The 18,454-nt window shown below is 38.2% G+C and overlaps 1 protein-coding gene across 3 annotated transcripts in view; it reads right to left on the reverse strand.

The window, feature by feature from the left end:
- Nucleotides 1-617: 617 nt before the first annotated feature.
- VBP1 (VHL binding protein 1) overlaps nucleotides 618-18,454 on the reverse strand; it is a 33,060-nt gene continuing 15,223 nt past the window's right edge. For all 3 annotated transcript variants that reach the window (XM_033201200.1, XM_033201199.1, XM_033201201.1), the window contains 4 exons: nucleotides 12,891-12,957; nucleotides 11,719-11,817; nucleotides 4,061-4,199; nucleotides 618-1,654 (listed from right to left, as the gene is read on the reverse strand). In XM_033201200.1, the coding sequence (XP_033057091.1) occupies nucleotides 1,584-1,654; nucleotides 4,061-4,199; nucleotides 11,719-11,817; nucleotides 12,891-12,957 (376 nt within the window). In that variant the 3' untranslated portion in view covers nucleotides 618-1,583. The remainder of the gene's footprint in view (nucleotides 1,655-4,060; nucleotides 4,200-11,718; nucleotides 11,818-12,890; nucleotides 12,958-18,454) is intronic.

Genomic DNA, 18,454 nt, shown 5'->3' on the forward strand with positions numbered 1-18,454 from the left:
AGTATCTCAAGATGCTTACAAACCTCAAATTCTAAAATATGAGAATTTAAAATTATGAAAGAAAAATTCAGTCAAGGAACTTTTGTTATATTTTCAATGAACTTCTCAATTGTTTGCAGATCTATACTCCTTCCAAAGGGATTTTATGTTGTTTCCAGAAATATAAGAAGTTCTTGGAACATGCTAGTATATGTACAAGTAAACTTTACAAAAATGTGAAAAGACCCATGATAACTTTAAAAAGGTGTATTGTCTGAATCTCTGTCACCCCAAAATTGTTATGTTAAAATCTTAACCCCCTACGTGATGGTATTAGGAGGTGGGGCCTTTGGGAGGTGAGTCTCATCATGATGAGATTAGTGCCATATTAAAGAGGCCCAAGGGAGCTCCTTGCCTCTTCTGCCACATGAGGGCATAGTGAAAAGGTGCCATTTATGAACCAGGACACAGCCCTTACCAGATACCAAATCTGCCAGCACCTTGATCTTTGACTACCCAGCCTCCAGAACTGGGAGAGATAAATTTCTGCTGTTTATAAGCTCCCCAGTCCATGGCATTCTGTTATAGCAGCCCAAACATAGTTAGACAAAGAGTAACATGAAAAAAGTGCTCTGCCATAGTTTTAGCATCACTGTTTTAATATCATGAAATACAAGTACAAAACTTTTTACTACACGGAGATGAACTAATACATTTATGTTTCTATCAGAATCTGTATCACCCAGCACTGACCAATGTACTAGGAGCTTTCCACAGGGATTTTTTTTTTTTTTTTACTATTCCTATAAGGTTTTATCATGAATAAAAAAGCTCACAACTCTTTTCAGCCATTGTAGATTTACATTTATCTTAATATTCCTGTTTAAGATGCTTTGGAGAACTGTTAAGAACTATAAAATCAATTTAGGAAGAGTTTTGAATGAGTATTTTATTTCACGTTGGCCAAGATCTCCCTTATGTTGGCATTGCAAAGACACTGCACTTATCTGAGGTTAGAAAAAATGTTGTCTTAATAGCCCCCTTATTGTGTAACAAGGCAAATTACCATTTCCTGAAATGTCCAGAATATCAGAGTAGATAGTTATTTGTTAAGCAGTGAGTCATGAAATCCCACTTATAGAAGACAACAGCAACACAGGACCACTAAGTCCTAAATATACCAAAGAAAAACAAGTTTACAAATATTCAAACTGTCTGTCTTCTCTACCTCTAAAATGGTTTAACCACATCAAGTGAGAGTAACATGAGCCAATTAGAAAGGGAAATAGTAAACTGTGCTAGTGTCTGACATTCAGCTTCCATAGCACGTCTCACAGTTTTCGGCCATTTCAGCTAAGAGTTTTCTTATGACAGGCAAAAATAATGATTAAAATACCATTAGCTTTGCTGAGAAATGTGAAAAAAAAACCACAATGTCAAAAATATTTGAAACTAATTTTGTTTTTATAAATAAATAAAATGGTGTTTATCTTTTCTTAAAATTCTTGGTGTTAAAACATTCAAAGTTATGTCAACCTGTAAGGATAAAGGGGTATTTAAGATAACATGTTTGGAAAACTGAACCACATTTTTAATTGCCAGCATTATGCTTTATTCTTGGTAGAATCATCCTTGTTTCTTCTTTTTACATCCCAATTATAAACCCTGGCCATATCTGCAAGAATTGTCAAAGAAAATGCAAATGCAATTCTAAAGATAATGCATGCAATGACTAACTATTCACTCCACTTGCACAAAGAATCAAAGAAACAGGAATCACACATACACAAATACTGGTAACAAATAGTATTGTTAAGACATCCTGCTATAATGTCAATTGCTAGGAAAATACTGTAATTAAACTCTATCAAAACTAAGGACTCAAATCAACAATTGTTAACCAACTGTTTACTACAGTATTAGTCAACTGTCAACTAGTCAACTATGATATATTTAACAAATATGTACTAGACACTCTTAATAGTTTCAAAGACAGTCCCTCATCCAAGAAATTTCAAAGATTGCTCAACCCATATCCTGCCATGTAATATTTATATTAGTACAATTATCAATAATTTTATCTCTTACCCTCCCTTTGGCTTGATAAGTTTGTTAAGCATCTACTGTGTTTCTGACTAGGTGCTGTACAAAGCCCTGAATAAGACAGGTGAAGTCCTTTCCCTCGTGGAGCTTAGACTCCAGTAGAATAGTCAATGTGACAGAGACTGTTTGCCCTAGCTCCCTCACTTGTCTGCACACCTTCCTTTCCTACCTTTTGCAGTACTAGCAATAACAAATGGCATTTAACTAAACTTGTAGGACTCATCTGAGAGGATTTCCTCTCTTTTGGCTCCTGTACCCATCTAAGTCACTGGATCTTGTTTTTTCTCTAACGTTTAATATCTTTTCCTTTCCACAAGCACCACCGTCCTAGACCCTCGTCATCTCACAGCTGGATGAAGTTTCCACATTACCCATCAGATGATGATGATCAGTACACTAGGCCCCAACAGGCCTGCCTTCCCTCAGCCAACCATGAACACCTGCCACATGCTGCACACTGGAAAAGAAGAGAAAGTGCAGCTCCTACATTTGAAGAGCTCATGGTTTGGCAAGGAAAAACTAAGCAGTATGTGTTAAGCAAGCACACAAGAAACACCCTGAGGATCAGAAAATGTTCAGGAATGCTCTGATGCTTGAACTGAGATATTTAGAGTAAAAGGGTAAAAAAAGAGCACCTCCTATAAATATGTGAAAGCCATTCCAGTTAGGAGGAAAAAAGGGTAGAAATACAAAGGGTGTGGCACATTTGGGGAGTGTGTACAATAACTGATTGGGGTTATCTGGAACCTGGAATGCACTGGGGAAAGTCAAGAAGACGTCAGTGGCATGAGGTGAGACAGGCTGGGGTCACTTCACAAGAGTGCCTATATGTATATCTTGTAAGTAACAAGGCACTGTTGAAATATTGTAACCAGAGGAATAAAAATGAGTGACTTAGTAAATTCATACTAGAGATAGTGGGCAGGACAGATGGAATGAAAGGAACCTAAAAAGCTACTGAGTGCAGATTTTGGAGTCCCAGAACGAGAACAGTAACGGTCAGAGAGATTTATGAGGGAAATTTTGATGTGAATCTGGTGATTGATTTGTTATTGGTAGCGAGGAAGAGAGAAGTGTGAAAGGTGACTCCCGTGATTTTGTCTTGGGTGACTGTGACAGGAAGTAGGAGGAAAAGACAGGCCAGAGAAGAAAGGCAAAGAGCTTGCCTTCCCTCTTGACCAGAATACCCCACTCCCATCTCTTCTCTCTGCTGATCCTTAAATCCTACGCTGCCTTTAAAAAAGCAGCCTAACTTTTATCTTCTCAACAAAGCCTTCTTTGAACTAACTCCAGCCTACATCTATCTTTCCCAAAGTTTAAATTGCCTTGGTGTTGCATATGTTACCTTACTTATAGTTTGCTATGAATTATCATTCAGCTGTTTTACATGTACAGTTCTAACAAACAGAGAAAGACACTGCCACTCTTTTCTAAAATTGATTTTCATGCCCCATATGGCTTAACACAGTTGCAGGAACATAGAAGACCCTCAACAAATGCTTGTGAAATTAAACTATTTAAACAGTTACAAAGCTATCTTGGGAAAATATTTGGAAGAAAAATACTCATTCACCTATGTGAATTTGCTGTTTCCACATCACATTTCAAAGTCACTAATCTATCTACAAACTTAAGTACTAGTTCCAAATATCTTATTTATTATCTTATAAAATCTATAACCTTATGTTAGCCTAATAAGGAAATTCTTCCCACTAAAGCAATGTAAGAAAGAATGTGGGAGGTTTTTTGCATTCTAATTTTTTTTAGTTCTAGGGTACATGTGCAGGATGTGCAGGTTTGTCACAAAGGTAAACGTGTGCTGTGTGGTTTGCTGCACCTATCAACCCATCACCTAGGTATTAAGCCCAGCATGCATCAGCTATTTTTCCTAATGCTCTCCCTCTGCCCACGAAAGAATGTTCTTTTAAAAAAATCTTTCTCCTTTTTTTCCCTTGCTTTTTGTTTTAAGAAAGGATACTGACTTCTGTGGTAGTAAATTGATCTCGAAGAAAGTCAAGGTCTTCCTCAAGGGAATCAAGATTCTTTGTGGCAGTCGATAAATTCTTTTCCAACAATGCCTGAGCTTCATCAATATCATATTCAAGCATTACATTAGCCTGAAGAGAGAAAGTCATGACAATTACTCAATATTTACACAGAGCTTTATAGGTTAGAGTAAGTGTGGGCAAACTACAGCCCTCAGGTCAAATCTAGCCTGCTGCCTTTTGTTGCAAGTTAAGTTTCACCGGAGCCCAGCTATTCTCTACTTTGGCTTTCATACCACAGTGGCAAAACTGAGTGGTTGAGACAGAAACCATGTGATCTACAAAACCAAAAATATTTACTATTTGACCTTTTACAGAAAGTTTGCTGATCCCTTGGTTAAAGAATATATTTACATACATTGTATCATTTAATCCTCAACCCCGCTGAGGCCAAAGTTGTCTTCCTCACAGTTAAAGAAATGAAAGCTCAGGTTGCCTTGGCCGGCATAGCTAGTGAGAAAATGGGAGAATCAGGATAAGAAACCAGTATGTTTAGATACAAAATTCTATCTTTCTACTACCTCCATCGTGACACTAAACAGTGTTAAGTTTGTATCAATTTAAATAAATTCTGAGCTTCAGATACGGTATTAATTTAAAATTTTTCAAAGATATTTTTTATCATCTATATTTGACTAGGTAAGAAAGACAGCTAGCTTTTACTTGTCCCTTCCTACTACTTCTGACAGATGTTAGGGATTAAGGCAAGGCAATGTGTCTGTCATTCTGAAGATCTAGTGTTACTGCCAATATTCAGGGATGCATGTACCCTAGAACTGGGAAGCCATACCTTTTACAGCTTTGAACTCCCCCATCACCTGACTGACCACTGGGCATTTCCTAAACCACTTTCCTCATCTCACAAACGCAATCTTAAAATTACTCAAAGGATTGTTGTAAGGATTAAACAAGACAACATGAAAGTATATGGCACAAAGTAAATGTCAAATAAATACTTATTGACTGAATAATCCAATCCATAATTAGAAAACTGTATTAAAGTCCAGATAGGACAAAAATATTCAACATAAGCAAAGACTGAACATAAATATAAGAATCCACAAAGAAAAAAACCAAAGCAGGGGACACAAAAATTTCTAAATCCTTCATTTCAATAAAATGTTCCTGAAATGTGACACATGCACATACTACACACACACACAACACACACACACACACGCGCGCGCGCTGGGTGAAATGACACACAAAATGAAATGAAAGGGTACACTGTATACCTTGGGGAAATTGACCCAAAAGTCCTTTGAGCATCCAGGCAAAAAGAACACATCACTCGGAAAGAAATCAGTTTGCCATCACACTTTTTGACAGTGATGCTTTACAACAAAAGAAAATGGAGCACTGTATAAGATGCTGAAGGAAATAAAATGTGAGTTTAAGATATTATATCCAGCAAAACTGAATCTCAAGTACAAAGGCCACAGACAAGTTGTCAGCAACATGAGATAACTCAGGGAATATCATTCCCATAAATCTTAAGGCAATCTACTTATCAGACGAATGAGTAACATACAATCAAAACGACTGGGGGGACATCAACATAAAGACTATGATGTGCGTTCAATATTTACACGAAGAACAAAGATAAATGAAAGACACGAGAGTGAGCAAACGGTATATAATGGCTCTGTGCTCCAACAATATGGGAACAACCTTATAAAGAATGGGTAAGGACAGGAAGAACATATGCAAAAATGTCAGTGGTAACAGTGTTGGGTGGTGTTATTCTAAGAACGCTTTGTGTGTGAATAGTAATGTTGTCTAGTTCAATTCTATCACCCTTGGTATTTCTGAAAACCAGGATTCTTGATATAGAAGAAACAAGGGGCCCGGGCGTGGTGGCTCACGCCTGTAATCCCAGTACTTGGCAGGCTGAGATCGTGTCACTGCGCTCCAGCCTGGGCGACAGAGCAAGACTCCGTCTCAAAAAAAAAAAAAAAAAACAGAGGAACAACTAAAGTGAAAACTCTGTTGTCCTGAATTTGAATTGGAGGTAACAGTATGATGTCATGAGGTACACACATAGTAACCTACACCTTTGTACACAAGTTTATGCAGGCTAGCTATATCCTACTGGTTCTATTTCTCTGGCTGAACCCTGACTGATAACAGATTCGTTCACTTACACTTTGCTTTATGCAGTTTTCTGATTTTTTTGTTTATATTTCACATTATATACATATAGAAAAGTATTCATATCATAAATATATAGTTTGATGTATTTTCACAAACTTAACACATTCATGGAACCAGCATCGAGATCAAGGACAGGTTATCACCAACACCCCAAAGCTTCCTTGTGAACGCTTCCAGTTACCACCAGCACCCTCACCCCAAAGGTAACCATTATCCTGACTTAGAGCATAGTTTTGCCTGCATTACAACTTTACATAAACAGAATGACACAGTATATGCGCTCTTTTGTGACTGACTTCTATAGTAGGCAAGAATTATGGCTCCCATAACAGCTGTCCCATTCTAATCTCTGGAATCTGTGACTCTGATGAGATATTTACATCATTTGTCAGAGTTGAACTTAATATACAGACTGCCTAGGTAGGCCTAATTTAGTTATATGAGCACTTAAGAGCAGAGAACTTTTTCTGGCTGGAAGCAGAATGAGAAGTTTGAAAGATCTGAAGTGTAAGAAAGACTAGTCATATCACTGCTTTGAAAATAGAAAGGACCACAAGCCAAGGATTGTGGGTGGCCTCTAGAAGCTGAGACTGACTCCTGGACAACAGGCAGCAAGGAAACAGGGAACTCAACCACAGAGAACTGGATTTTGCCAACAACGTGAATAAGGCTGAAATCTAATTCTCCCCCAGAGCTGCTAGTAAGGAGTACAGCCCTGTTGACAATTTAATTCTGGCTTTGTGGGACCCTGAACAGAGGACCCAGCCAAGCCCATCTGGATTTCTGACCTATACAGCTAGGAGATAATGGATATTGTTTTAAGCCTCTAAGTTTGTGGTAATTTGCTATGCAGTTTCTTTCACTCAACCTTGTTTGTGAAAATCACCCTTGCAGTGCTGGTGTGTAACAGAAGTTCATTCCTCCTCCGTACTGTATAGTATTCCATGGTCTGAATACACATCATGATTTAGTCATCCATTTGACTGTGATGCACATTTTGGTTGTTTCCAGGTTTTGGTTACTACAGAGTTGATATGAACATTCTTATACCTTTCTTTTAGTTAATATTCATACATTTCTTATATATAGCAAGAGGCAGAAAGAGATGGAGACAGGCATGGAACTGCTATGGCGTAGGCAATGCATATCTTCTGCTTTAACAGACACTGCCAGTTTCCCCAGCGGCTGTGTCCATTTACACCTTCACCAACAGTAAATCAGTGTTTTCACTATTTCATGTCCTACCATCACTTAGTATCACCCTACCATTCCGGTGGGTACACAGTGAGATCACATTGTGCTTTTAATTTGCATTTCCCTGTTTACTAATGAAGTGGGACAACTTTTCGTATGTTTACTGGCCATTGGGAGGCCCTCTTTTTGGGAGTCACTCACCCATTATCCTGAAGAGTTGTTTATCTTTCCATGTTATCCTTAACAAAAAAGTTTTCTAAAAAATTTAAGTATATAAATATTAGGAAAAATAAAATGTTTGCAGATTTGGTGAAAGGAGTATATTGTTAAGATAAAATTATAAATATCTGATAAAGTTGATTACATTAAAATTTAAAACTTCCAAGAGGTACCACAAAAGACAAGTGACAGATGAGAAAAAGTATCAGCAATATTAAGAGAAGACTCTGCATCTGAAATACATAATACGTAAAGAAGACCTAAATGTCTATATATATATTTTAAAAAAAAGAATCCAACAGAAAAATGGAGCAACAACACAATCAGGAAGGCAAACAGAAGAGGAAATACAAATGAGCATTTTGTCATACAAAAACCTGTAAGATGATAATATTTTCACCTATAAAACTAGCAAAAATCTACATATGTGGGTGAGACTGTTAATAAAAGGGTATTTTTATATACTGTTGGAGAAAATGAAAATTGGTAGTCTTTTCTGGAGAGCAATTTGATAGTATTCATCAACATGTTAAATGTGCATACTCTTAGACACAACAATTCCATTTCAAAGCAGCATACAAAAATATGCCTTTGTGTACAAGTCTATATGTGCAAAAATATTTACTACAGCACTGCTCACTCTACAAGAAACTTTAAAACAATCTAAACACCCCTTGACTTGGGAATATTATCACATAGCTCTACCACAGAATAGTAAGCCAATAAAACCAAGGAGGCAAACTCTGTGTCTACTCACAAATAAAGACATCTGTGCTATTAAGTGAAAAGTCAGGTGCTGAACAATATATATCCCATTTTTGTAAAAACAATTAACAAAATCCCCAATATTTATGTACGTACAGATGTACAGACATGATTCAAAGTGGGTGCATCTGGGGATGGAGGAGTAGCCTGCTGCTTTCTATTGTAAAACTTTCTGTCCTATTTGCTCTTTTAACCATTAGCATGTATGAACTCTGATAAAAAACCAACAAAAATGTCATTCACCCAAGAAAAATTTTTACTGAGCACTTATTTATGTGTCAGGGAACTGGTAAATACACCAATCAATAACATATCAGGGGGTGCTAAGTACTTTGAAGGAAAACAGTACAAGATAAACAGGGTGAAACCAAGGAATGCTGACAGACAAGCCATAGCAGGTCCCTGGGAGAGCTAACAATTGGAACTGAGAACTCAAAGGATTGAGTGTGAAGAGCACAGAAGTAGAAATGTGGGGCCGCACTGGCAGGTTCCAGGAACAGTTAGGGGCCACCATGGCTACAGCAGAATGAGCAAAAGAATGAGCACAAATGAGTGCTGAGAGGGAGTAGGGCTGTCCTGTGGAAAGGACACCTCTGTATTCCACCCTTGGTGACAGGGAAACCACTGGGGTCTTGAGCAAAGTGGAATGATCCGACATGTTTTAAAAGCATTACTCTGACAGCTTAAGCAGAGGAAAGAGCTAGAATAAAGGTTCTGAAGCAGGGCCATTCCCAGCATGCTCTAAGTCCGGCAAGAAGTCCAAGTGTGGTCAAGCAAGGAAGTAGGGCATTAGGTAAGAGAAGAACAGAGAGACTGGACACGGTGGCTCATACCTGTAATCCCAGCACTTTGGGAGGCCAAGGTGGGCAGATCACCTGAGGCCAGGAGTTCGAGATCAATCTAGCCAAAATGGCGAAACTTCGTCTCTACCAAAAAATTTAGCTGGGCGTGGTGGCACGTGCCTGTGATCCCAGCTGCTCAGGAAGCTGAGGCACAAGAATAGCCCAGGAGACAGAGGTTGCAGTGAGCTGAGATCACACCACTGCACTCCAGCCTGGGTGACAGAGTAAGACTCTGTCTCAAAAAAAAAAAAAAAAAAAAGAGAGAGAGGTAACAGAGAGTACCAGGATGTGCAGGAACTTGTCAGCCACTCAAAGAACTTGGACTTTTCCTTGGAATATGATAAGAAACCATTCAAAGATTTTGGGCAGAATAATGGAATGACCTGATTGAGATTTCAAAGGATTAATCTGACCACTGTGCTGGAAAGGCTTTAGGAATTCCAGCAAGGGCAGAAGCAAGACAGTGAATTAGGGTATTATTACAGGTTAAAGAGTGTTGCCAAAAAAGATACATTTAAGTTTTAACCCCTTATACTAGTGAATGTGACCTTATGTGGAAGTAAGGTATTATGGATTGAATTCTGTCTCCCCAACAAAAAGTTGGACTCCTAACCCCCAATAGCTCAGCATGTGACTTTATTTGGAGATAGGGTCTTTCAAAAGGAGAAATTTGGACACATGCATGCACACATGTGAAGATGAAGGCACAGATCACAGTGATGCTTCTACACATCAACATGCCAAAGACTGTCCGCGAACACCGCAGCTAAGAGAGAAGGCTAGAACAGATTTTCCCTCACAGCCCTCAGAAGGAACTGACCCTGATTCTGGGGCCGATCACAGCCTTCTGGCCTCCAGAACTGTGAGACAATCCATTTCAGTTGTTCAAGCTACCCAGTTTGTGGTACTTTTATTATGGCATCCCTAGAAAACTAATACAGACATTATTCCCACAGTCCTGGCAAGAGACAAAGGTGGCCTGGACCATGGTAATAGCGGTAAGGAAGTCAGAGATAGTTGGTTTCTCGATCTATTCAGAAGAAGGAACCAGTGGGGTTTGCTGAAGAACTGGTTGAGAGATATAAAATAGAGAAGAGTCAAAGATGACGCAAAGATTTTTGTTCTGAGCAACCAGGCAAAAGATTCTGCCATTTACTGAGATGGGGAAGATTGTGGGAAGTGGGAAGTGCCAGTCTATGAGTGGTGAAATGAGGATTTAAGCATTCAAGAGGAATAAAAGAAGAAAAACATGAAAAGAGCAAGAAGAGCTCAGCAAAGAAAATGAAGAGAAAGAGAAACAGAAGAACAGTCATGAAAGACAGAGTAAAAGCTACAAAACAGAATAACTAAAAGGGAAAACACAAAGTCATGGGGAAGCAGCCAGAGGAAATCACACAAAATGAAACAGATCAAATAACTGAAAACAGAGAACATGACAGGTACTGAAAATAAAGGAGATCCAACATATGTATATTTATTATTCCCAAAAGATAATAAATGGGGCAAAAGTCACATTCAAGTACACAACAGAAATTATCTTTCCTGAAATAAAGTTAACACTTGAATTTGTAAATCAAAAGATCATGCAATTTCTACAAAAAAACTGAATACAGAAAAATCATTCAATCCTTAGACACTCAGGTATAGTTGCTATGCTTCAAAGTTATTTTTTAAAAAGCCTTAGTGATAAATACTAAATCCTTCCTTTCAAATACAGAACTAAGTATAGGAATTATGATTGTAGAGTGAAATGTAAATGTTGTACAAACTTTGAGCAAACCTCCTTGGGCTAATCTAGAGTGCCTCTCCGGAGTGATTCTACAGGACAGCAGCTAGGGGAAATCCTCCCAGTAGGACAGCTGGTAGAAGTACACTCGGCTTGCTACTTTGTATGAGAACTCGCCTGAGGTAACAAGATCCATGGACAGGTAGCTGGATAGTCAGAGGACTGAGAAGAGCGAGACAGGTAAATCACAGACAAGCTCAATGAAATCATTGAAAACTGAAATATATGGTTTTAAAAAATAAACTCTAACCTCAAGCTTTTTGTAACACTCTTTTTCCCCTTAAATTCAGAGGGATCTTTCTAGAATTATTAAACTCTTATGGGAAGAAGCATTTATCCAAAGTTCAGCAGTACCTTCTATTTTACTTCTCTTGCTCTTCCTCCACTATATTTAAGAGAGATAAAGCATTAATTGGAAGAGAAGCAGGGTTTGTTTGATCAGTTTTATCTTGATTGGGAGAGACTTCAGTACGTTTTTGCTGCGATCTTCATCGCACTCCTGATTCTAGTCAGTTTCACATCTCGAGCAATACTATTAAAATACTAGCAAATACTAGCAAAACCAGTGTGCCTGCTGGAGAAAACACACTGGTTTACAAATATATCAGCTGGGGCTATAACAGTTACTTACCCCCAACCACAGACACACTTTATCAGTAGGAGGAACTGAAGCTTTGCAATACAAGTTATCTGCCAGTAAGAATCTGGTCTCCATTGAGTTGGTGGACTCCTTCAAAACAAAAAAAATGACACTACCATAAACAGGCCAGTTTGATATCAAGGTTATAAAGGAGAGATCACACAGTTGAACCTAGGACATTTAAAACAGTACCATCATGCAGGTTAAGTGTAGTGGTAAAAGAAATGAATGCTAGACCCAGGTGGCTGGGTATGGACTCTGGCTCAGCTACTCACTAGCTGTACAAATCTGGCACCTCACTTAACTTTTGTGTCTCAGGTTCTTCATCTGTAAAATCAGGATGATAACAGTCCCTACACCTATGAAGTCAGTGATAAGCACTGAGTACACACATACACACGCACCCCACCGAGTGCCTGACATACAGAGAAAGCGTTATTATAAGAATTAGCCATTCTATTATTTCACTGGTGCTTCACGCCCAATCAATCAGTTGCTGAAGTCTTACAAAGTTCACCACATATTAAAACGTACTAGAAATAGTTATTCTAACAGTCAAGCAAAATCGTAAGCACACACACAATCTTTTAAATACAATATGCTTATGAGATTTAATCTTTGCAACCTGCTTTTATTTAATGAATACTGGATTAAGACTTAGAAGACTCTCAAATTCAGTTCTGCCAGTAACTAACCACATAGACACTGGTCAAGTATAACATCTCCATAACCATTTCCTCAACTATGAAATGAGAACCTGAAACAGATGATCTCTAAGATTCTTCCCAGCTCTATAAATCTTGGACTAACTCCTTATTCTTAGGGAGAAAGACAACAACAAAGAAAAAACCCTAGATGCTGCTAGCACAGAATAAGACATTTTCTTTGTACACGTAAAACAATTTCAAATTGCATTTAAGTTTCACAAGTACTAAAGATAAGCAAAGTAATCCAAATGTGGGCCCTAGAATTAAACCTGACTTTTGGGGGAAGGCTGCAAAGTCACATTTGCTACAGAATCACATCATAACATTAGTGTATGTGCTTAAGAAGGCAGACTGAATTCCACAGCACAGATCAAATATCAGTGACCAAAGAGTCAAAGATGAGTTTCTGCTGACATATCCTAGTTTGTTCATATTTACAAATAAAAATGCACTTACTTTTTTCTTCTGCATGTATTTTAGAATTTCCAAAGTCTGTTTAATTTCAGGAATCTGACCTTTTAGCCTGTGAACAAGAAAAAGACTTAGTATTTTGCAAGCAAAAATAAACAACAGGGCATGGTCTTACTAACTTTGCATTTTCTACTAATGTGTTCTTGAGGACTATTTACAGATATAAAATACTTAAGATATTTTTAGATATGAGATACAATATTTAAGAAACAAATATTTATAAAATAAAATATTTAATGAAATATTTACTTAAAGAAAATATATTTAGTAAAATATTCATAAAATATTTAAAGTAAAAATACTTTAATAAAAATATTTAAGATATACTAGCAAATGTTTATGGAATGCCTATTCCATGAAGACAAAGCTCTGTTCTATTATGTCAAATACCCCATTGTTATTTAACATTTCTAGAGCAGACTATATTCCACAGAGGTGATTCATAGGTTCTGCATTTGATTAGAATGACATTTTAAATAGATTAATTTAAAAACTAAATTTAAAAATAACATGGATTCAAAAGTTATATTCTAAAATAGAAGACACCAATCCCCTATCCAGTGATGCACATAGCTGCTCCTGGTGTATGCATTCGGTATACACACATGTACATCACAGTCAGCTAAATGCCAGGCAAAGCACAGTGACACCTTCTCAGTATGTGCACTTGTCACACTGTGAAAAATGTACACCATCATCTGAATGCCAAACACACCACATTATGATACAGTATAATTTGGTGATTCTTTTTAAGCTTTGGGTACTTCTTCCTTAAATGCTCTTCTTTTCAAATTAGGTAACAATCATTCTTAAAATTATAAATAGATCACTGATTTAAACACAATAAATTAAAAAAACAATGATGGACATGATCCGACTGATCTGACTTAATGGGTAAGTTATATGATAGCTACTAGCAAAAGGCTAGTAAGTGACTCCCAAATGCAATCAACCTCACTGACAAGAACATAAGAGAAAAACATGGTATGCTAAAAACATTCAGTCAATTAAAGAGAGAAAACAATGACACCTTTTTTGTCACTGGGGTTTAGTTCTTTATGGTGAAACAGTTCTAGGGTCTCTGTCAAATCACAATGTAATTTCTAGCAAAACAGACTAAGGATATAATAACAAAGCTCTGGTTCTTTCAAGGTAAATTTACTAAATATTATTAGAGAACAGAATGTAAACAAAATTTAAACACAACAATGAAAATGAACTTATTGCGTCACATAAAGGAAGTCACTCCATGTGTGCAGGAGGTTGGCAGGGCAAATTTACTACACCCTGTGCTACTGACCTGGCAAGAAATGTGTTAAATGAGCTTGCCGCTTAAAAAAAAAATAGTGTCATCATTTGATAATACAGTCTAGTGAATAATCTAGAAACACATGGCATTCATTTTTTCACTACAATTCAATCTGGATGCCATAGATGGCTCAAGTTTGCTTATTTTTGTATGATATGTTCATATAGGTAAACACCACAAAGATGTTATACATTTGTAAAATATGTGATACACATACAACATAAGGAGTATGTTCAGATCAAGATTTTTTGGTCATGTAAATGACTTTTAAGATGCATTTTGTATATATAAATATTATATGTAATACATTATAAAGCGTATTAATCAATCAAGCAGCTGCAGCCCTAGCTAACTCAGGAACCAGACAACCAATGACATTGTATGTGCCCAAGCAATACACTCCTCCCTACCCTGCTTCACCTGAAGAGAAAGTAGCTTGCCTGGGCAGAGTGATTCACGCCTGTAATCCTGGCACTTTAGGAGGCCGAAGCGGGTGCATCACCTGAGGCCAGGAGTTCCAGACCAGCCTGGCCAACATGGTGAAACCCAGCCTCTACTAAAAAAAATACAAAAAAGTTAGCTGGGCATGGTGGTGCATACTTGTAATCCCAGCTACTTGGGAAGCTGAGGCGTGAGGATCCCTTGAACCCAGGAGGTGGAGGTTACAGTGAGCCGAGATAGCGCCACTGCACTCCAGCTTGGAATGCCAGAGCAACACTCCATCTCAAAAATAAAAAACAAATAAAAACAAAAGAGAAAGTAGCTTGCCTGAACAGTGTGTTTACAGTCCTGTTTTTTTCTTTTTCAATTAGTTTCACCCTATTTGTGTGTATCCCTAAACAAAATATTCTTTAACATTGGTGGCTTCTGACCTTAATTCAAATGGTCTCATGCTGTATGCATTTTTCTGGGGTTTGCTTTTATATTATTCTTATTTCATTTTTTTGAGATGGAATTTCGTTCTTGTTGCCCAGGCTAGAGTGCAATGGCGTGATCTCGGCTCACTGCAACCTCCGTCTTCTGGGTTCAAGCAATTCTCCTGCCTCAGTTTCCCGAGTAGCTGGGATTACAAGCATGCGCCACCAGGCCCGGCTGATTTTGTATTTTTAGTAGAGATGGGGGTCTCTCCATGTTGATCAGGCTGGTCTCGAACTCCCGACCTCAGGTGATCTGCCCACCTCTGCCTCCCAAAGTGCTGGGATTACAGGCGTGAGCCACCGCGCCCGGCTGGGGTTTGCTTTTTAAACTCAATCAAGATCCTAAGATTTGTTCATTCATTTTCACTGCTGTGCACTATTCCATTACAAATATAACAAACACAACTTCTTTATCTACTCTTCTGTCAAAGGGCACTTCTGCCAGCTCCAGGTCATTGTTATTGTAACAACAATGGAAACCTCCAGGTCCTAGGAGGGGCTAGAGCTGTGAAAGCGGAGACAGCAGCTTAGAGGGAAAGTGAATCAAGCCTTCAAAAGAGGAATAAAGCTAAAAGAAAATGTTCTAGCTGTGTTCCTTTTCTCCCTCTGAACTGTCCCCAGGGAGTCACATTACCTACCTCATCACTGCTACAGGGCAGAAAAATGGCAGAATTGGCTAGTGGCAGGGGGAAGGCCAAGTTGGGAAGCTAAGAATTACAAGTACTAGTCCCCAGCAGCCCACCTCTCCCGACTCCCTTTCCCTCCTGTGATGATAATGAAGACAGCAGAAATGGAAAGAATCCCCCAGAGGTGGAATTATCTGGTTGGGGAGAAGTATTTGTCTGATGGCTATGCCCTTAGACTGGGATACCAGCAGCATTCCTCCCACCCCTACCCACCAGGAGTGACTTAAATTACCCCCACCTCCACATACATTACTGGCCAAAGTAGCTGATATCCCTGAGGGAATCTAAGCTGACAGGGAAAATAAATTAGAATTTGATCATTATAATAAATAAAGACAATAAATTCAACAGACTCTACGATATGAAACAAAATTAACAAATACCAAAAGATAAAATTATACATTAAATACTTAAAGATACCACAAAGAGAAAAGAAAGAATATTGGCAATATGAAGAAGAACCAACCAGAACTACTAGGTATAAAAATCGTAACAGCTGAAACAAAGAACTCATGGCTATCCATCTAATTGCCAAAAGATCAATGACAAAGACAGAAAAAAGGGAAATAACATAAAGAAATGGAAGGCAGAATTAGAAGTGTCAATATCTGTAAACAGGTATCTCAGAAAGAGGAAAAAAAATTAACTGATGATAAAAAAAAAGAAGTGATAATCACAAAATTTCCAATTAAAGAAAGATAAAAGATCTCAGATTCAAGAGTCAAAAAAGAGATTAACACATGAAATACTAAGGAACTTTTACACAGCTTGAAGGTAAAGTTACATGACAGGCTGCAAGAAAAGATTTACAACATATATAAAAAGGTTAGCATCTAAACTACAGAGCCATCTGCTGCAAAACAACTAGATCATGGCACAAAAATAGTTTTGGTGCACAGCTGACATCATAGGGATGAGAGAAATTCCAGAAAAATAAAAAGAGAAAAATAGCCCTCCAACTACTTGGGAGGCTGAGGTGGAAGAACTGCTTGAACCCAGGAGGTCGAGGCTACAGTGAGCTGTGATCATACCACTGCACTCTGGCCTGGGCAACAGAGAGAAAGCCTGTCTCAAAAAAATAACCAACCCACTATTAAAATAGGTAAAACTCAAGAAAGTTTTCCTAACTCACTATCTCCAACTCTACCATTCTCTTTTAAAACACTAGACAAACACTGTTCTCATCCAGAACACCAGTGTTCACTGATGCTTTCTCAGTGTTTCGAATTTTTACCCCTTCTCCCCACATTTAGGCCTAGACCATATGTTAAGCTAGAGTGAGTATCCTGCTATATACCACAGTTGTAGAGTTAGCAATATAACTTTTTTCTTTTTCTTTTTTTTTTTTTTGTCTATCATTAATTTACTAGTTAGAAGAGCAATGTAACTTTGATACACAAATTTCCCCCTCTCCCAGGACTCAGTCCCAAGGCTCATTTTCTTTTCCTTTTTTTTTTTTTTCTTGAGACAGGGTATCACTCTGTTGCCCAGGCTGGAGTGCAGTGGCACACTCACAGCTGACTGCAGCCTCAACCTCCCTGGCTTAAGCAATACTCTCACCTCAGCTTCCCTAGTAGCTGGAACTACAGGCATGCACCACCACACCTAGCTAATTTTTGTAGATATAGGGTTTTGCCATGTTGCCCACACTGGTCTTGAACTCCTGGGCTCAAGCGATCCGCCTACCTCAGCCTCCCAAAATGCTGGGATTACAGGCATGAACCACTGCACCCCACCCCAAGGCACATTTTCTTCTCTATCTGTAACCTCCCTGTAGATGATCTCAAATCCAATGGCTTTTTCTTTTTCAAATAAACTTTTACTATCACAAAAGCAGTACATGTACATTGTAAAAAACTAAGAATACAGATAAGCAAAAACAAGAAAAATGCCATATTCTAACTACCCAGAGATTACCACTGTTAATATGCCTTCAGTGTGGACTCCTCCAGATACTCCTGTGCATATATACATTTTCTTCCAAAACAAGAGTATACTGTTCTTAATGCTTTCTATCTTGCTTCTGTCCATTAACACTCTCCATCTTTCCATGTCAATGACTTTTCATCTCATCTAATACAAAGTACATATTCAAATTTCTACAACTGTCACCAAAATCAAATGAGAAAATACATCTACAAACTTCCGTACCTTTGCATAAATGGTGCCTTATGCACAGACTACCCTTCCTCACTTTAGTCTGCCTCCAAACTCATAACTAATCTTTGAAATTCTACACAGGTATCTGTTCCTCTTAGAAGCTTCCTCTGAACCTCCTTGGCCCCTCCAGATTAATGAGGTGCTTTGTTTCAAAGTAATGAGTTACCATCCCCCTGTAACTCATTACTTTGTACCAAAGTACCTCCACTGCTCTACTTTGTGTAGATTTTATTTATATACCTATAATTTTATTTATATACCTATAATTTCCCCCAACCTGTGTCCCTGGTTTTTTTGTGTGGTTTGTTTGCTTTTTAGACTGGATCTCGCACTGTTGCCCAGGCTAGAGTGCAGGGGCATGATCACATCTCACTGCAGCCTCAACGTCCTGGGTTCAGGTGATCCTCCCACCTTAGCCTCCAGAGTAGCTGTGACCATAGGTGCATGCCACCATACCCAGCTAATTATTATTACTGT

Source organism: Trachypithecus francoisi, unplaced genomic scaffold (assembly GCF_009764315.1).
Source record: "Trachypithecus francoisi isolate TF-2019V2 unplaced genomic scaffold, Tfra_2.0 Lachesis_group6, whole genome shotgun sequence".
Lineage (NCBI taxonomy): Eukaryota > Metazoa > Chordata > Mammalia > Primates > Cercopithecidae > Trachypithecus > Trachypithecus francoisi.